We start from the raw sequence: 17336 nt of genomic DNA, 5'->3' as shown, positions 1-17336 counted from the left end.
CATTATGCTAGGTGAAGTAACTCAGAGAAAAATACTATATGACCTTATATATATGTTGAACCTCAAACACAGAAATAATGGTCAGAGGTGGAGGGTGGGGGTGGATAAAATGGGTGAACGTGGTCAATGAGTATAAACTTCTATTTATAAGATGAATAAATTCTGAAAATACAATATACAAAATGTTGATTATAGTTAATAATACTTTATATTTGGAAATTGCTAAGAGAGTAGATTTAAAAGTTCTCAGTACAACACTAAAAATTATGGCTATGTGAGGTGATAGATGTGTCAATTAACCTTATGGTGGTAATCATTTCACAATATATACATATATCAAATCATATGTTGTATGTTTTAAACTAATATATGTTATGTGTTAATTACATCTCAGGAAAACTTGAAAATAAAGCTTTGAAATTTAAAAAAGTAAAATACTGTATTGTTAGTTTTATACAGTGCAATAAATAGTTAACAATATTAGGTTCAAAATGACTTAGACTTAAGTCTGAATCCCAGCTCTATCACTGACTAGATGTGTATCCATCCACAAGTTATTTACCTCTCCTATGCTATAGATCTAACAAATAAAATAGTAAGCAGAGCACTTTAAACAATACATGGACCTTTAAAAGCAACTGAAAATGGTAACTGTTATTACTGTGTCCTTTTCTACTTAGTATTATACAAATATTTCTCTATCTTTAATATTTTTTCATAAATATCACTCATAAAACATTTACCATGAATTTTATGTAATGGTATATTGCACTTAAGACAGTGAACATTCAGATATCTGTAACATAGTTGGTTAATGAGGCAAAGCCTCAATGAGTAGAACCCTAATAACCCAAACTGGAATTACTTAACGTAAATATGAGAAAATGTTCCAGAACACTGCTAAACTCAACTAAATTAAATTTATCTAATTGCTACAAGAGGAGAGATTTGTTATTTTCTACTACTAATATCTAAAAACTTCACCAATATCAAGAATATAGCCATTTTCCATTGAAATTATCTAAGAATGACATACATATGGCAATACTTACTGTTCTCAGTATCATTATGTGATAAGAGTTGCTAATTTTAATAGGTAATAATATTGCAACATTCCATGAATTATATTTCCTGATGTATAAGAAAGAGAGCATTGCTACCTGTACTGTGTAGAATTTTCACTTCAAAATGAATAATCCATCTGAATTCATCAAAATTAATTCACTCTAATATCTACATTTCCAAACTTCTCTAGGAAAATACATAAATAGCATCAATCCATTCTCCTGCTACAGTTTTTTTTTAATAATTCCAAATGACTGGAAAATCAAAATTCACTATTTTGATATTCAAAAGTCTTCAAAAACTTGGTTTCAGCCTATCATTATCATCTTCACATTCAACCATAAACTACTCAGCCTACTCTGTATTCTACTATGAAGCTACAACTGATGTGGACTAATCCATAGACACATCCTACTCTCCCTTGCTTCTATCCCTGTAATCATGCCCTCTCACATTCTATCATCATGTCCTGTTCATCCTCTGAAATTAATGTATTTTTCAAGAACCTTAAAAAATTTCTTATTCGATGAAGAGTTCCTAAAGTTTTGTAGGTGAAATTAATCATTTTTCCACAAAATTTTAGTAGTATTTGCATTATATTTCCTTTCTGATATACATACTTTTAAGTATAAACATTTACGTCTATAATTATTCTCATAAAGAGTGCGTAAGCTTGATCATTTTTAATCTTTAGAGCTTAGAACACTTCCTTGAATATAATAAATATTTGATATACCTTATGAACAAGCTTAAAGAAAACAATATAGTCACAAACATGCCAACAAATGACATACGAATCAACACAGAAAATTCTGATACATAAAGTCAGTGACTTCAACACAGTGGATAATTGTTCACCCAATCAAATCTTTTTAAAGATTTATCTATTTGAGAGAGCATGCGGGCATAAGCTGGGTCAGGGGCGAAGGGAGAGAGAGACTCAGACTCCTCACTGAGCACAGAGCCTGAGACATGAGGTTTGATCCATGACCCTGAAATCATGACCTGAACTGAAGTAAGACACTTAACCGCTTGAGCCACCAAGGCATCCTCACCCAATCAAATCTTTAAAAATTATGATAATGGCATGTATAAAATTAGCACAAGTACCAAGTATCAGCACTATAATAACTACAATATTTCAAATATTAAATAAATGTATCACTGATATCAACCAATATCCAAAAGAAATATTTAACATAAGGATACTGAGAAACAGCTTATATCAAATTAAGCAATCATTTGCCAATATCAATTTTGTGTAATTCATTCTCCTAATATGAATAAATTTTTAACATGCATGCAGTTGCACAGAATGGATACTTTGATAGGCTAGAAATTTTAAAAATTAAACTGCAAAAGCAATCATTATAATATCATAAAAGATACACTTTGTAGAAATGATTTGGTTGGATACATGTATAAATAATTATAATCTAGTAATTCTATCTAGTAGAGTAAAACTCCAAAATTTCTATACCATTATTGCCATTCATTTGTATAATAATTACTAAGCACTTAAGGATGTGGACATAAACCTTTTCTCACTGGGCTAACACTCCATAGTCTCAAACAACTACGTAACCTCTACTACCTCTCTTCTAACATCTGCTTTCTGCTAGAGTTTATGAAGCCTCCCACTATAAATGTATAGCTCTATCCCCTGGCAAAGAATGCACAGGAAACCGTCAGGAAGACTTTTGTCCCTACCCCAACAGCTTGCTCTTGTTTCTGCACCCTGTTCCACATATTCTAGATATTTCAGCTGTTCTGAATTCTGATTTCAACCTCCTTAACTCAGCTGCCTCCAGAGCTGGAATATATGGAAATATTTTTATAAGCCCTAGCCAGATATCAAGGACAAATGCCAAGCTCATCTTAAATATATTCCTACTCTCAAGGATATCAGACCTGTGGTATGTGTATTGACAAAAGTTAAAAACCAGATGTTTTGTAATTTTGCCCATTTTTATAGTTCTATACAGTATTATGGCACATTCAGTACCAGTTACTCCAGAATGGACAAAATCAGAAATCTGGTTGAATGTTTTCTGAAATTAATTAATTAAGACAACACTTACTTCTGGTCTTTTTTATTTTAGCCATTCTGACTAAACGTATAAAGTGGTATCTAATTGTGGTTTTTCTTTGCATTTCCCTGATGATTAGTGATGTGTCTGTTTTCATGGGTCTGTTGGCTATCTGTACGTCTTCTTTGAAAAAATATTCATGTGCTCTGCTCATTTTTCAATTGGATTGTCTTTTTGGTGTTGAGTTACATGAGTTCTTTATATATTTTGGATATTAACGTCTTATCAGATATGTCATTTGTGAAATTCTTCTCTCATTCAATAGAGTGCCTTTTCATTTTGTTGGTGATTTCCTTCACTGTGCAAAAACTTTCCATTTTGATGTAGTCCTAATAGTTTATTTTTGCTTTCATTTCCCTTGCCTTAGGAGATATCCAGAAAAATGTTGCTAAGGCCAGTGTCTGAGAAAATACTGCAAGTGTTCTCTTCAAGTATTTTTATGGATTTCAGGTCGCACATTTAGGTCTTTATTCCATTTTGAGTTTATATTCAGCCACTGCAGAAAACAGTATGGAGGGTCCTCAAAAAATTAAAAATAGAAATATCCCATGATCCAATAATTCCACTACTGAGTATCTACCCAAAGAAAATGAAAACACGTGGGATCCCTGGGTGGCGCAGTGGTTTGGCGCTTGCCTTTGGCCCAGGGCGCGATCCTGGAGACCGGGGATCGAATCCCACATCAGGCTCCCGGTGCATGTAGCCTGCTTCTCCCTCTGCCTATGTCTCTGCCTCTCTCTCTCTCTCTCTGTGACTATCATAAATAAATAAAAATTAAAAAAAAATAAAAGAAAAGAAAAGAAAAGGAAAACACGTATTTTCCCTACCAAAATAAACAACTCACTTATTCCTTATGAATTTCAAAGTAATCTTAGAAGCTTCATGAGCCTAGCTGAACTGGTTTTTAAAGCTACCTTTTCTCTATGAAACACTTCTCAGTTCCTACAATCAGAATCCTTTTCCATGATCCCAGTGGACTTACTGTTCTCAGATAACATGATATAAATTCAATCAACTTCACTTTTTAGCTTTTTGTATGTTTTTCTCCTTACTTGGTTATAAGTTCCTTAAAGGTAATTTATAGCTTTGCATGCTCCATAATGCCTGTGATAGTGTTCCATGCATAGAAATGCATTAACAAATATTCTCTGAATTTTAAATTTGTTTGAGGAAATTCACCCAAACAGAATCATTTCAGGTTTTCCTCTAGTCATTTTAAAGCTACTTTTTATTGACTTTTCCTTATTCAGGGGAAATTCAGAATTTAGAATAAAATTATCCATTCCGCTTTTTAATATTTTGGCATTTTTATTTCCTAATCTTTTTTTGACAGTATACACCCACTTTATATTTAATTACTTGTACTTTAAGATTAAAAATATACTACCTTATTTCTTCCTTGATTTTGGTCTTCTTTTTGCATTCATTTCAATCTTAAAACTTTTGCTTTCTATTGCCAAAACCTACCATTCTTCAGTTTTTATTTCTTTAAATATCTGTTTTTTTCTCTTTTGGCTCTCTTTTGCTTCTTTTTTCTTTTTTGAGCCCTTTCCTTGTTACATATATATAAAAAAGTTGGTTGCTTTGACAAATACATCATCCATTAAGCATGAATATGAAATCACCAATGTTCTTTACCACACATATAACTTAGGAAAAAAAAGTCTTTTTTGGGCTGAAAAATCTTATACCAATAATTATAATATAATTCATTCTTATAATCTTCAATGAATTTAAGTGAAAAGTACTAGAAAACACTGAAGATATCACTCTGGCTCATGGTTACTATTCTTTGAAAACATGTCAAAAACAGTTCACTAATTCTTATCTTTTTTTTCATATGTCTGTCATGCTTAAGAACTCTGCATCCTAAAAATGATGTATTGTTAAATACTATAATTAGCTTTTCCATGTTGGCATTTTAACAATTCTGCAATGTATGTACATTCTATAGTCTTTACTTTCATTTTATTCATATTGCTTACAATGAAATAAATAATGTTTAATATATTCTCTGGAAAACTATAAAACAGTTTTGTGAAATATAATGTAATAAGTCTAATAAAACCTATTCTTATTTGAGGAAAAAATAAAAACTGTTATTAAGTTTTTCGGTCCACAATGCAAATATCATATTTCCTACTTTGGTTGTTAGGAGCAAGACACCCTCATATCATAATTAATTAAATATACCATTTTTAGTTTTTTAAAAAATTATGATGCAATTTAAGTGACTATAAAGAATCCATTATTAAAATATGATAATTTTCTTATATTTATTCCACTTTTGGTATTTAGGTTACTTCCAACACTTCAAAATTATATATTAAGATATGATAAGCATGCTTACACATAAATATCAATAGTCACTAAATTATTCCTTGAGGGATTTTCAGAAGCAGAATTTTTATATAAAATGGTATGAGTAAGATGGGGATGGGGATGAAAATGAGCAGTGACTGCCAATAGGCATGTGGAGTGATAGAAATGTTCTAAACTTGGATTGTGGTGATATCTGCACAACTCTGTAAGTTACTTAAAATAATTAACTTGTACACTTAAAAGGAGTGAATTGTATGATATGTAAATTGCATTTCAATAAAGTTGTTATAAGTTTTTAAGAGAAAAAAAGAGAGTAGGGACATTTCCCAACCAGACAATGAAAGAAATGGAACTAGACAGGAAAATATAACCCATACATATGGAAAAAAGCAGGCAACAGAAACTGCTAGTGAGAGCAAAGAGTTGTCAGATTTAACAGAAAAAGACTCCAAATTAGCCATTAAAAATACAATCAAAGAACTAAAAGGAAACCATAGACAAGTAAGTGCAGGTATGATGACAATGTCATATTAAATAGAGAATAAGGGGGGTCTGGGGCCGCAGTCAGTTATGTGCCTGACTCCTGGGGTTTTGGCTCCACTCTGCTCAGGGTCTTAGAGTCATGAATGGAGACCTATGTGGGGGTCCCTGCTTAGCACAAAGTCTACCTAAGTTTCTCTATCCCTTTTCCTGTGCCCTTGCACTCTCTCTCTCACTAAAATAAGTAAACAAATCTTTTTAAAAAATTATTACATAGAGAATACCAATAACAAGAGAAATACTATGAAAACAATCCAAATGGAAATTCTGGAGTTGAAAAGTGTAACTGAATTGAGAAATTTTCTACAGGTACTCAACAAAAGATCTGAACAAGTAAAGGACAGAATTAGCAAATATAAAAATAAATTAACAGGGATTATGTAATCCAAAAACCAGAAAGAAAAAAGAGTAAGGAAAAATTATTAAAGCCTCAGAGAAATGTCGGAAACAACTAGGTATACCAACATATACAAAATGGGAATAGCAGAGGCAGAGAAGAGAAAAGAGAAAAATACCCAAAAACTTGAGGAACTGAAAACTTCCTCAAATTTTAGAAAGCACTAATATGCACATTCAGGAAGCCCATGAACTCAAAGAAAAATAAAAGCAAAGAAACCTACAAGCAGAAAAATCATAGTAAAAATGCTGATAGCCAAAGACAAGGAGACAATCTTAAAAGTAGCATGAGAAAATATCTGAGAAAATCTCTGCTATCACTCTAACTGTAGCCCACCATTTTCCCTCTTTTTATATGCTTTATTTTTCCCATAGCACTACCACCATCTAGCACACTATCTACTTTTTTATTGTCTGTCCCCTCCCATAATAATGTACATCCTCGTTCTCCCCAAGAAAGGAATGGATTTTATGGTTTCCCTGACTTTATTTTCCTCTGAGTTTACATAGTTCCTTCAATCTGTAATGTGTTTGTTTGTTTGTTTGTTTGTTTGTTTGTTTGTTTTAAATGAAATTTGGGAAGTTTTCTACCATTATTTCTTCATATATTTGTTCTAGCCTTTTCTCTTATATGTTGCATATTAGATTTCAAAACCACCCCGTACATCTCTATCATTTTCTTCTTTCCCTTCTAATCTTTTCTCTCTTTTCTAATGGTTCTGTCAGTCTATATCTAAGTTTATTTATTTCTCTATCCTATCAATTTTGCTAATAATAAACACATACAGTGGATTTTTTTAAAGCAGATACAGTCACCAGTTCTAAAATTTCCATTTAAAAAAATTTTTGTGGCTGATAATTCCTAACCTTCAGCTCATTACAAACAATATTTTTAACCTCACTAGTTATAATAGCTCCCAAGAAGTCCTCATGTGATAATTCAATGATTCTGGTTTATCCTGAAGTTGCTGTGTGCTGATTTTCCCTTTCCTTGAGAATAAGTCACATTTTCCTAGCTTTTCAAAGGATGAGCAATTTTGGATTATATGCTGGACATGGTGAAAATTATTCTGTAGAGACCATATTTTTCTGAAAAGTATTTATGTTTTTGTTTCATGGGGTCATTTTCCTGTTTAGATACAATTACAGACTGTCATACCTCCTATGTGTGGTGTCTTGGATCTCAGTTCAGTTCTTGAACCCGTATTTACAATCTATTATCAGTTTTCCATGATCATGGTTTCAGGGGTTGGCCAGAGATTCAAGCTGAGTTTTTTTAAAATATAGATTCAGATTCTTTCCTTGCTGTCTCTTATCCACAGCTGCCCATGGCAGCTTAATCTCCATGGTGTTGACTGGCCAAGTGTTTTTTATCTTAATTTTTATGGCCAGAGTGAAAAATGGGGAACTCAATCCATGCTGACCACTTGTTTCATGTTTTGATACTTCTCTAAAACCTGACTACAATTATTCAGTCTGAAAGCCCTCACATACCTGTTTTCTGTATTATGTGCAGAGTTTTAAGTGGTTACTGTGGGAGTATCACTCTCTTAGGAACTTGCCTATCCAAGCAAGTATCAGAAACCCTCCAAAGTGATTTTTAATTTTGGAGATTGTTCTATACATTTTCTCTGTATCAGTTAGGCCTTTATCATAATATAATACTGATACAGAATCATTATGTTATCGTTTTCTTGAATGGAAGACAAAACACAAAGCTTAATATTGAAATATTTAGCAATGGAGATGAATTGCTTGCCACAAAGGGTTAGGAAATGTCCAATAACAATTAAAAAATATCAAAACTTTAAAATCTGTTTTGCAAGCTTATGTCAAAAAACCACTATATATGACTTTTTATAATCTTGTAGACACTGAATTACCCCATCAAATGCAGCTCTCCAATACACTAACCTCACAGTAAATTTTTCTATACTAAACAAAGTTACAGTGAGAAATTCCGTGTTTTACCAATTACTTCCAAATCTAATGATTTATTTAATTGATTAGTAATATACTCCTTTATTTACAGTTTACCTAAAATAGCTAAGTACAAAATATTCACTGACAAGCCATATTGCTCAAAACCAGACATTTCACAGAAAAATATCTAATATTCTAATTCTAATTCTTTTTCAACAAATCATAATTACACAGAATAGGCTGCATAGTATATATAGTTTGAGGACATTATTTTGGGGGGAATTAATTTATTTCAGGGCCCAGATGTTGACATGCCATCTACATTAAGCCCAGAATCACAGAGAATACCATCTGACCACTCTACTTATTGGAAGTTCCATATAACATGCATCAACAAGGGCAGCCGGGTCGCTCAGTGGTTTAGCGCCACCTTCAGCCCAGGGCCTGATCCTGGAGACCCGGGATTAAGTCCTATGTCAGGCTCCCTGCATGGAGCCTGCTTCTCTCTCAGCCTGTGTCTCTGTCCTCTGTCTCTGTCTCTGTCTCCGTCTCTCTCTCCTCTCTCTGTGTCTCTCATGAATAAATAAAATATTTTTAAAATGCATCTATGAATATAAATATCTTATTATATAATATTTAACAATTCTAGATTTGTAATTTAAGCTAAATGGCAACTATTACATACAAAACATTATAAAAATTCCACTGTAACTCACTACCCCTTCAACTCATAAAAAAGTGACTTTACTTCCTACTTTACCTAAGAAAATTGAGACTATTATATGTGTACCACTTCAGCTTTTTTCCTTGTCATAACACAATCTGATCTTTATTTGCATCCTTTCTTCTTTCTCTTCATTCTCTGAATTTCTAGAAAACAACTTCAATGTCAAAAAATTTTACAGATGCATTTCCTAATAGCATTTCTACTATTAATACTTACAAATTGAGAAAATACATATACACTCACAGATTTACAGTCTATTTTCATTAACAACAAAGGGCTCAGGAGGCACCTGGGTGGCACAGTTGGCTGAGCATACAACTCTTGGTTTTGGTTCAGGTTGTGATCTCAGGCTCATAAGCCCCACAGACTCCACACTAAGCAAGGACTCAGCTTAGGGCTCTGTCTCCCTTTGCCCCTCTCCCATACTTTCTCTTCCTCTCTTGCTCTCTTTCTGTCTCTCCCCTCTGCTAAAATAAATGAATCAGCCTTAAAAAAAAAAAAAACAGGGGCTCAATGGCTATACTCACAGGCTGGGAACTTTCATAATAAAATATTTTTTTCATGAAATACCTAAAATTTAGAGGTATTTTCTTTTAAAAGTTCCGATTTTGATAGAGGTATTCTATTGTCTATGATAGGAATACATTCTGTATCACATGAGTATCTGCGTATAGAACATGGGACACAGGGTTACTACTCATTTTCACTTTTGTTATGAAAGACTATGGATGAGAAAGAGCTATATGATAAGTCACTAAGTTTGCAAAGTGGCTCAAGACAATGTTTGCTCCTTCCAAATAGGAGAATTACATAACCTGTTTATATTTAGTCCTTTTCCTTTTTCCTGCCAGGAAGCTGCCATCAATTCTAAAATTTCACTATAACAATCATATTGGATTTACACTTTGCATATCTGTGGGAGCTTTTTAATTTTCTATCTTAATTGTGGATCACTGATTTTGATTCACTTAATAACATTCTGGCAGTGTTTGAAGAAAGCCACTTCAAATATTTTAGGCCAAGCTGAAGAAATATAAAAGGAGGCAGAATCCAAAAATCTAATTACAGAAATATTCCCACACAAAGCCAACACATGGCAGAACTAGAACCCAAACCCAACAAAAGGACTCATGAAAGAAAAAATGCTGTATAAGCACAAATTCATTTCTAGCAATGATAAAGTGTTAGGGACAAAAGATTGTAGCAAGTATTTTCACCTTGACATAAAAATGACAGCATTATTGTCATTTAATATCATTGTGATTTAAAATCACTAGGGACAGAAATATTTTAGTACACCTTTTTAATAATATAATCTTCGCACTGATTATTTAAACACTAAGTTTTTTTTTTTAAATAGCTGTTCGATGGAAGATATGAACTTCTTCAAAATTAAAAAAACTTTGACTTACACTGCATAATTCTCTCAGCTCCAAAGAGTTTGGGATGTCACAGCTCCTTATGTGATTTAAATAATACTCATATATTTCCCTAGCCAGATATACTGCATATTAAAAACTCTTTCATATATGTGAATACAGTATTTTGCCTATATAAGTCTTCATTTTGAAAGTAAAAAAAATAGGAAGATTATGATAAATCATATTAAATACTTGCTTTTGCAAAATTCATATGGTCAGTATTGTACTACCTTCCTTATCTATTGTAAAGGACAAACAAAAGTAAAAACTAAAACTGAGTAATTTCAGCCACATGTAATTTTACACTATTTTCTTTTTAAACCTTTATTCTTTCCAAACTATTTCTAATTTGAACAATAATGGTCATTTCATTTGTTCATTATGTATTTCAAAATCTGAGATTTCAAATACCACATTAAGCAATATGGTTTCATAAAATTTATTATTTCAGAATGTCAACAAAAGCCATGACTCTAAAAAAAAAAAAGCCTAATGTTATAGGAAATATTCTAAAGAATTTTCAAAGTTTGTGAATGGAAAATAGTTAAAAAGAAAAAAAGCACCTTTGAAACAAAATGAAAACTGTTAAGAACAACTGAGCTCCAAAAAATAGAGACAACTTTTAAACCACACTGAAGATTATCCCTATATATTATATTGTATCACATTTCACATAAAATCCATATAAAACTTTCCAGAATTATAATAGTTTTATTACCTTATATCCAGGTCCTAACTGATGAATTGCAAATATCTGCGCAGGGTTGAGTGCTTCACTGAATACATACACGGCACCAAGTTGACCACAGAATACCCTATTTGCATCAGCAGTTTCTGAAGATCCGAGAAAGCACTTGTCATAGCTCTATTTTTAAAAAGTCATAAAAAAATGTATTATTTTGTAATGACAAAATATTTAAGGATACTTGCCTTCACTGTCATGAAGACCTTACAGTATAACAATAATGATAGAAGAAAGCATCACTTAAGACTTTATGGAGTATTTAAATAATAAAAAGGCCAGCTATAGATTTTTAGAAAAAGTTAATCAGTTAAATATTTTGTATCTATGGAAAAGCAAAAATAACCAATTATTCAATAATCACTTAACCACTTTCCAAATGTCATAGTTAAAGACAAATGGGCTTATAATTCTATTTATAAAAGTAAAACTAATTTGAAATTCTAATGATTTAATAACTGTCTATATAGAGATTCATATGGATCAGAGAATAACTATTCCAATTTTTAACCATAAACACATAGGCCTAATTTCTGAAACTATCTAATTTCTCCACACTATGTCAAGGACAGAATGAAAACCAATTCCCTCTCTTCCATGAGTAGGCATTATGCAGAACCAAATAAACAAATCACTAAAGTCTGCAACCTAAAGCAGACGGTACAATGCTCTCCATCTGGAGACTTCAAGACCTAAGAAGCCATATTTAACAAGCCCTTTCTCATCTCTACTTCTTAAAATCTCCCCTAATGGTAGGCTCCAGTTTCCCTCCCTCATCCTTATAAGTTATTCCACACCTTAGTACTGATCATCAAGACATTAAATATATATGGAATTCCTTTGGTGCCTCAACAGAATAACAAAATATTTGTGAATGAATTACAAAGACAGAAACTCCTTGTCAAATACCCAACCTGTAATTAAAACTATAAGAGCCTTTAGAATTTACTGCATAATGTATGTGTATATATGTGTTATTGCCCATGCCTCTCTATTTTTTGGTGTACTATTGCAAATAATTCAAAAATAAGTCTTCTTTCTTTATTCTCTTCCTTCTTTTTAAATATAACTGTAGGGCAGCCTCAGTGGCCCAGCGGTTTAGTGCCGCTTTCAGCCCAAGGTGTGATCCTGGAGACCCGGGAACAAGTCCCACATTGGTCTCCCTCCATGGGGCCTGCTTCTCCCTCTGCCTGTGTCTCTGCCTGTCTCTCTGTCATGAATAAATAAATAAAATCTTTAAATATATATATATTTATATAAAACGGTATCTATATAAAACTGTAGAGTTAGTGACAGTCAACAAAGTCTCTTAAGTTTCTTCCACTGTATAATAAAAATCCTCTTTGGAAGGTAGACATGAAGCAGAATTTCATCTTTGCAAGCTACATGTGGTTTCTGTCATATAATCTTCTATTTTGTTTGTTTGTCTGGATGTTTAAAAAAATGATTCTTTAAAAAAACATCTTTAAAAAAAGAAAAACCTTTAAAATGAAGAAACCAAGATTCTTAGCTCTCAGGTCATGCAAAAACAGATCAAGGTTCAGACATGGTCTGCAGGGTATATTCTTCCAACCCATGACTCAGGGAAAAAGCTGCGGACTTTGTACACAGTACTATTTAGAAGAATACCAGAGAGAACAAGAAGAGATCCTGCTCTTGAGTAAATTATAGTCTGGAGAGATATGGACAATACTGAGATGTGAATTTTGTTTAAAAGAGGCAAGTTTTTATAAAACCAGGTACCCTGGAATAGTTAACTATTATTGGTTTGGAAATATTTTGGCATTAGAAAATATCTTTTACTCTGGGTCTGACAGGCCAGGATAATGACAAGGGAAAGTCCAGAACAGAGATCTTGAGGTTTTAACTCTAGATATTTTCTATTCAGAATTCAACTGTGTAACCTCTCTCACTACTAATAGGACAGTCAAAACTAGTATTGTGTTTGTTATTATCACAGTAAGTCATTTAATTGATCTCCTTGCTTCTGTCATTTTTTTCCTTCAAAATATTCTCAATTCTACAGCCTGATATTTTTAAAATATGAATCAGTATCATATCACCTGTCTGCTCAAAACTTTCCAAAGTTTTTATGCTGGGTAAGATAGAAAAGCCCAGGTATTATGTTAACACTTGAGACTCTGCATGATTTCACCACCTACTATCTGCCTAACCTTATCTCTTAACATTATTCTGTCCATTTTTGGTTGCTTTTTTGTTTAATTAACTTTTCAGTTCACCTCATAGGCTTCGCACTCACTGCTTCCAGCAAATGGGATATTTCTCCCAAATATCCACATGACTTTTTCCCTCAACTCTTCTAAGGTCATTTCTATACCATATAGCTTCCCCTTCCCTACACCTATAGCCTCTATACTATTTCCACTTTTTTTTTCCACAGCATTTATCACTACTTATCTAGTAAATAACAATGACTACATGTTATACTTATTCACATTGTTTAAAGTCTTCCTTTCACATCCAGATAAGATGCAAGACACAGTTTTTACCGCTTGAAATTCTGGAAAGAATAGAATACTGCATGGATGTTTTGATCTAATCCTTAATAATTTATTTGAGCAATTTTCCCTTTTTTGTATCACTATTTTAGCAACTTAATTAAACGAGACCTAAAAATTCACTTAACAGAAAAAAAACTTTCAAAGTATAACTATTTTCTACAAAACAATTCTATTACAAAATTCATGTTATGAACAATAATACATTACATATTTAAATACATTAAAGCACAGGTTAAAGAAAAAACTTACATCATTTGTGTTAACATGCCAAGCCATATCACCATAGGATACCAGCTGTCCATTAACATAACACCGAATTTCACTGTTCCTCCACCGATTATAAATGTGGACAATGCTGATCATGTACCACTTAAATAAAAAAAAAAAGATTTAAAGATCTTAATATGTCATGTTTAGTTATGGTCTAAAAAAGCAATCATAACATTCATAGCACACTACAAGAAATGCTTGAAAGAATTAACAATTACACATTACCATTTCAAGTTGCACCTCTTATTTCTCATTTTGCAGATGAAAGAATTGATTCATAAAGATTAAATCAGTGATGGAGACAGACCTAGAACACTCTGAACTCAGGAATGATATTCCTTCCACTATACTAAGATCTAAATATTATGGAAATACAATTATATTTGTGCTCATTCATTTAACAACATGTATATACTGCCAGGCACCACAAATACTCAAGTTTGACCAGACAGAGCACATAGATCCGGCTATCCTGAAATTCATGATGTAATGAAAAAGACACATATTAGACAAGTAAAAAAATATAAGATGAATAATCAAGATTACTCTGAGGGGGAAAAAAAAAACAGTGTAAACTGAGGAAGAATAACCTAGGATTCTACTTTGGATTGCATGCTCAGGAAATACCTACCAAAGAAACAACATTTTAACTAACATTTATAATAAAATTTAAGTGATTTCAATTCCACAATTTAGATTAGGTACAAGAATAATTACATATTTAAACTTACTAATGTGTGAATATACATTAAGAATCAAGGAATGAGTTTATATTAAGTTCTTTTTTTTTTAATTAATTTTTATTGGTGTTCAATTTACCAACATACAGAAAAACACCCAGTGCTCATCCCGTCAAGTGTCCACCTCAGTGCCCGTCACACATTCCCCTCCAACACCCGCCCTCCTCCCCCCTTCCACCACCCCTAGTTCGTTTCCCCGAGTTAGGAGTCTTTATGTTCTGTCTCCCTTCCTGATATTTCCCAACATTTCTTCTCCCTTCCTTTATATTCCGTTTCACTATTATTTATATTAAGTTCTATCTTTATAGTTACTAGGGTCAACCAAAAGCATTTTAAGTGTATATTTTGATACAGAATTATTTAAACTCTTACCCTTTTGAAAGTTAATAACCTAAGGCTGAGAATACAGAAATATTTTTCTAAAATTAAAAAAAATGCAAATAATTTACAGATACTTGAACAAGTATGCCTTGAGGGATTAAGGAGGGAAAATTAGACTTAGTTTCCCCCCCCAAAAAAATAAAAATATGTAATGCAAATTTTGTTTCCCAAATTACTTAAGCACTATTCAATCATTCCATATAGCATATTTTGAAAAACATAAAGCTGTAATAATTCTCAGCCACTAAAATATCAGTTATTTCAAAGTGTATGAAAAACACTGAACAAAATTCTATTTTATTAATGTTATCTAGAAAATAAAAATACAGGCAGCCCTGGTGGTTCAGCGGTTTAGCGCCGCCTTCAGCCCAGGGTGGGATCCTGGGGACCCGGGATCGAGTCCCATGTCAGGCTCCCTGCATGGAGTGGAGCCTGCTTCTCCCTCTGCCTGTGTCTCTGCCCCCTCTCTCTCAGGCATAAAAAAATAAAATCTTTAAAAAAGAAAGAAAGAAAAGAAAAGAAAAAAACGAAAAGAAAGAAAGGAAAAGAAAAGAAAAAAAAGAAAAGAAAAGAAAAGAAAGAAAAGAAAAGAAGAAAGAAAAAAATAGTGCACTGAACAACTCATGGAAGACAATAACATAAACACTGTTCCTCAAGTAAAAAAATAAAACGTCAGGTAAAACTATGTAATCCCTAAAACACAAGTTATTTTAAATGTTTCATTTTAGATTACCTTTAACTCTAATTATTGCAAACTGAATCTTCCACTTGATCAGGACAATTTGTATGTTTCTCCTGATTAAAAGCAGAAGAAAATCTTTAAAGTCAGTCATTTAACAACTATTTCTAAATACTACAAAATTCTCAAGAAGAAGCCATAAAAATGGTGCTTCAAATAAATTTAAGAAAAATCTAAGGCAGCCCAGGTGGCTCAGCGGTTTAGTTTACTTTAGCACTGCCTTCAGTCCAGGGCGTGATCCTGGAGACCAGGGATCCAGTCCCACGTCGGGCTCCCTACATGGTGCCTACTACTCCCTCTGCCTGTGTCTCTGCCTCTCTCTCTTTCTGTCTTTCAAGAATAAATAAAATCTTTAAAAAAGAAAAAAGAAAAATCTTATGGTTTATTTGTATGCATAAGAATTCAAATTCACCTATATTACCCTCAATGAGTTTGAAAATTTTCTACCAGAATGCCATCTAGGTAACACAGGAAATACAATCTTCATATTTTGGAGTAAATTTTTAAGAAATTTTAAATTTCTAAATAGAATACACATAAATAAATGTCTATAAATAGAAGAGGATTTCCCGCTATCCAAGGACAAGTTTAAGTAATATTAGATACATTATTATAGTTACTGACATACCTAATATGAGTTCTTATTTATTTAACAAATATTTATTGAGTTCTTTCTCCTGTATACCAGAAAATTTATAGTGTGCTAGGCTGGGCAGTACAAACTTTAAATTCATACAGATATAAACTGAGTTCCCAGGTTATGAGCTTTATGGCTTCTGGCAAATTATTTGGCCTTTCTGAATCTACTCTCATGTCTAAAAAAGGAGAAATAATAATGCCTACTTTGTGGAGTGGTTGGGAATATTACAGATAATACATAATATATAAAAACTATGAAGAACATGGTTCCTAATACATATTTGGCACCTACAAATAAGATGGAGTTAACTAAATATCTATTTTTTTATCCACTATTTCCTCCTGATGAGATTTTTTCTGCTAAGATTGACATTATTTATTTCTCAGAGTCCATCATTCATTTAAAAAGTTTACTGAACATCTATTTCATGCCAAGTATCCCCCAGACTGTGGGCATACCAAGATAACAATATACCTTATGGAGGTTTCACCAGAAAAACAAATATGAAAACAATTATAAAACCATGAAAAATATCTAAAATACAGATAAGGGAGCAAAAGAAGGAATGATTAATTTGAGAGGGGGAAAAGCAAAGACAAATGAAAGGAAGGCAAACAGGAAAATCACTAAAAGAGTAAAATGAAACTTAAGACTTAGTTTGAAGGATGAATACAAACTGTTACATAAACAGGAGGGTGGGGGGCATTTATTCCAGGCAGAAGAATTCTAATACTTTATATAATAGCACAGAGGCATGACAAAACTTTTCTCAGTGTTTAGATCAAGCTGCAATAACAAAGACCAGCTTATAAAGAGAC

The 17336-nt window shown here is 32.5% G+C and overlaps 1 protein-coding gene across 8 annotated transcripts in view; it reads right to left on the bottom strand.

Moving 5' to 3' along the window:
* The window catches only part of NBEA (neurobeachin), a 664605-nt gene that overhangs the window by 550428 nt on the left and 96841 nt on the right, over positions 1 to 17336 (bottom strand). For all 8 annotated transcript variants that reach the window (XM_041767622.1, XM_041767623.1, XM_041767626.1 and 5 more), the window contains exons 7-8: positions 13998 to 14117; positions 11203 to 11349 (exon numbers count right to left, since the gene is read on the bottom strand). In XM_041767622.1, the coding sequence (XP_041623556.1) occupies positions 11203 to 11349; positions 13998 to 14117 (267 nt within the window). The remainder of the gene's footprint in view (positions 1 to 11202; positions 11350 to 13997; positions 14118 to 17336) is intronic.

The sequence above is a fragment of the Vulpes lagopus genome, chromosome 8, assembly GCF_018345385.1.
Source record: "Vulpes lagopus strain Blue_001 chromosome 8, ASM1834538v1, whole genome shotgun sequence".
Taxonomy (NCBI): Eukaryota; Metazoa; Chordata; class Mammalia; order Carnivora; family Canidae; genus Vulpes; species Vulpes lagopus.
Note: the sequence above shows the minus strand (reverse complement) of the source record. Positions and strands in the feature narration are given on the sequence as shown.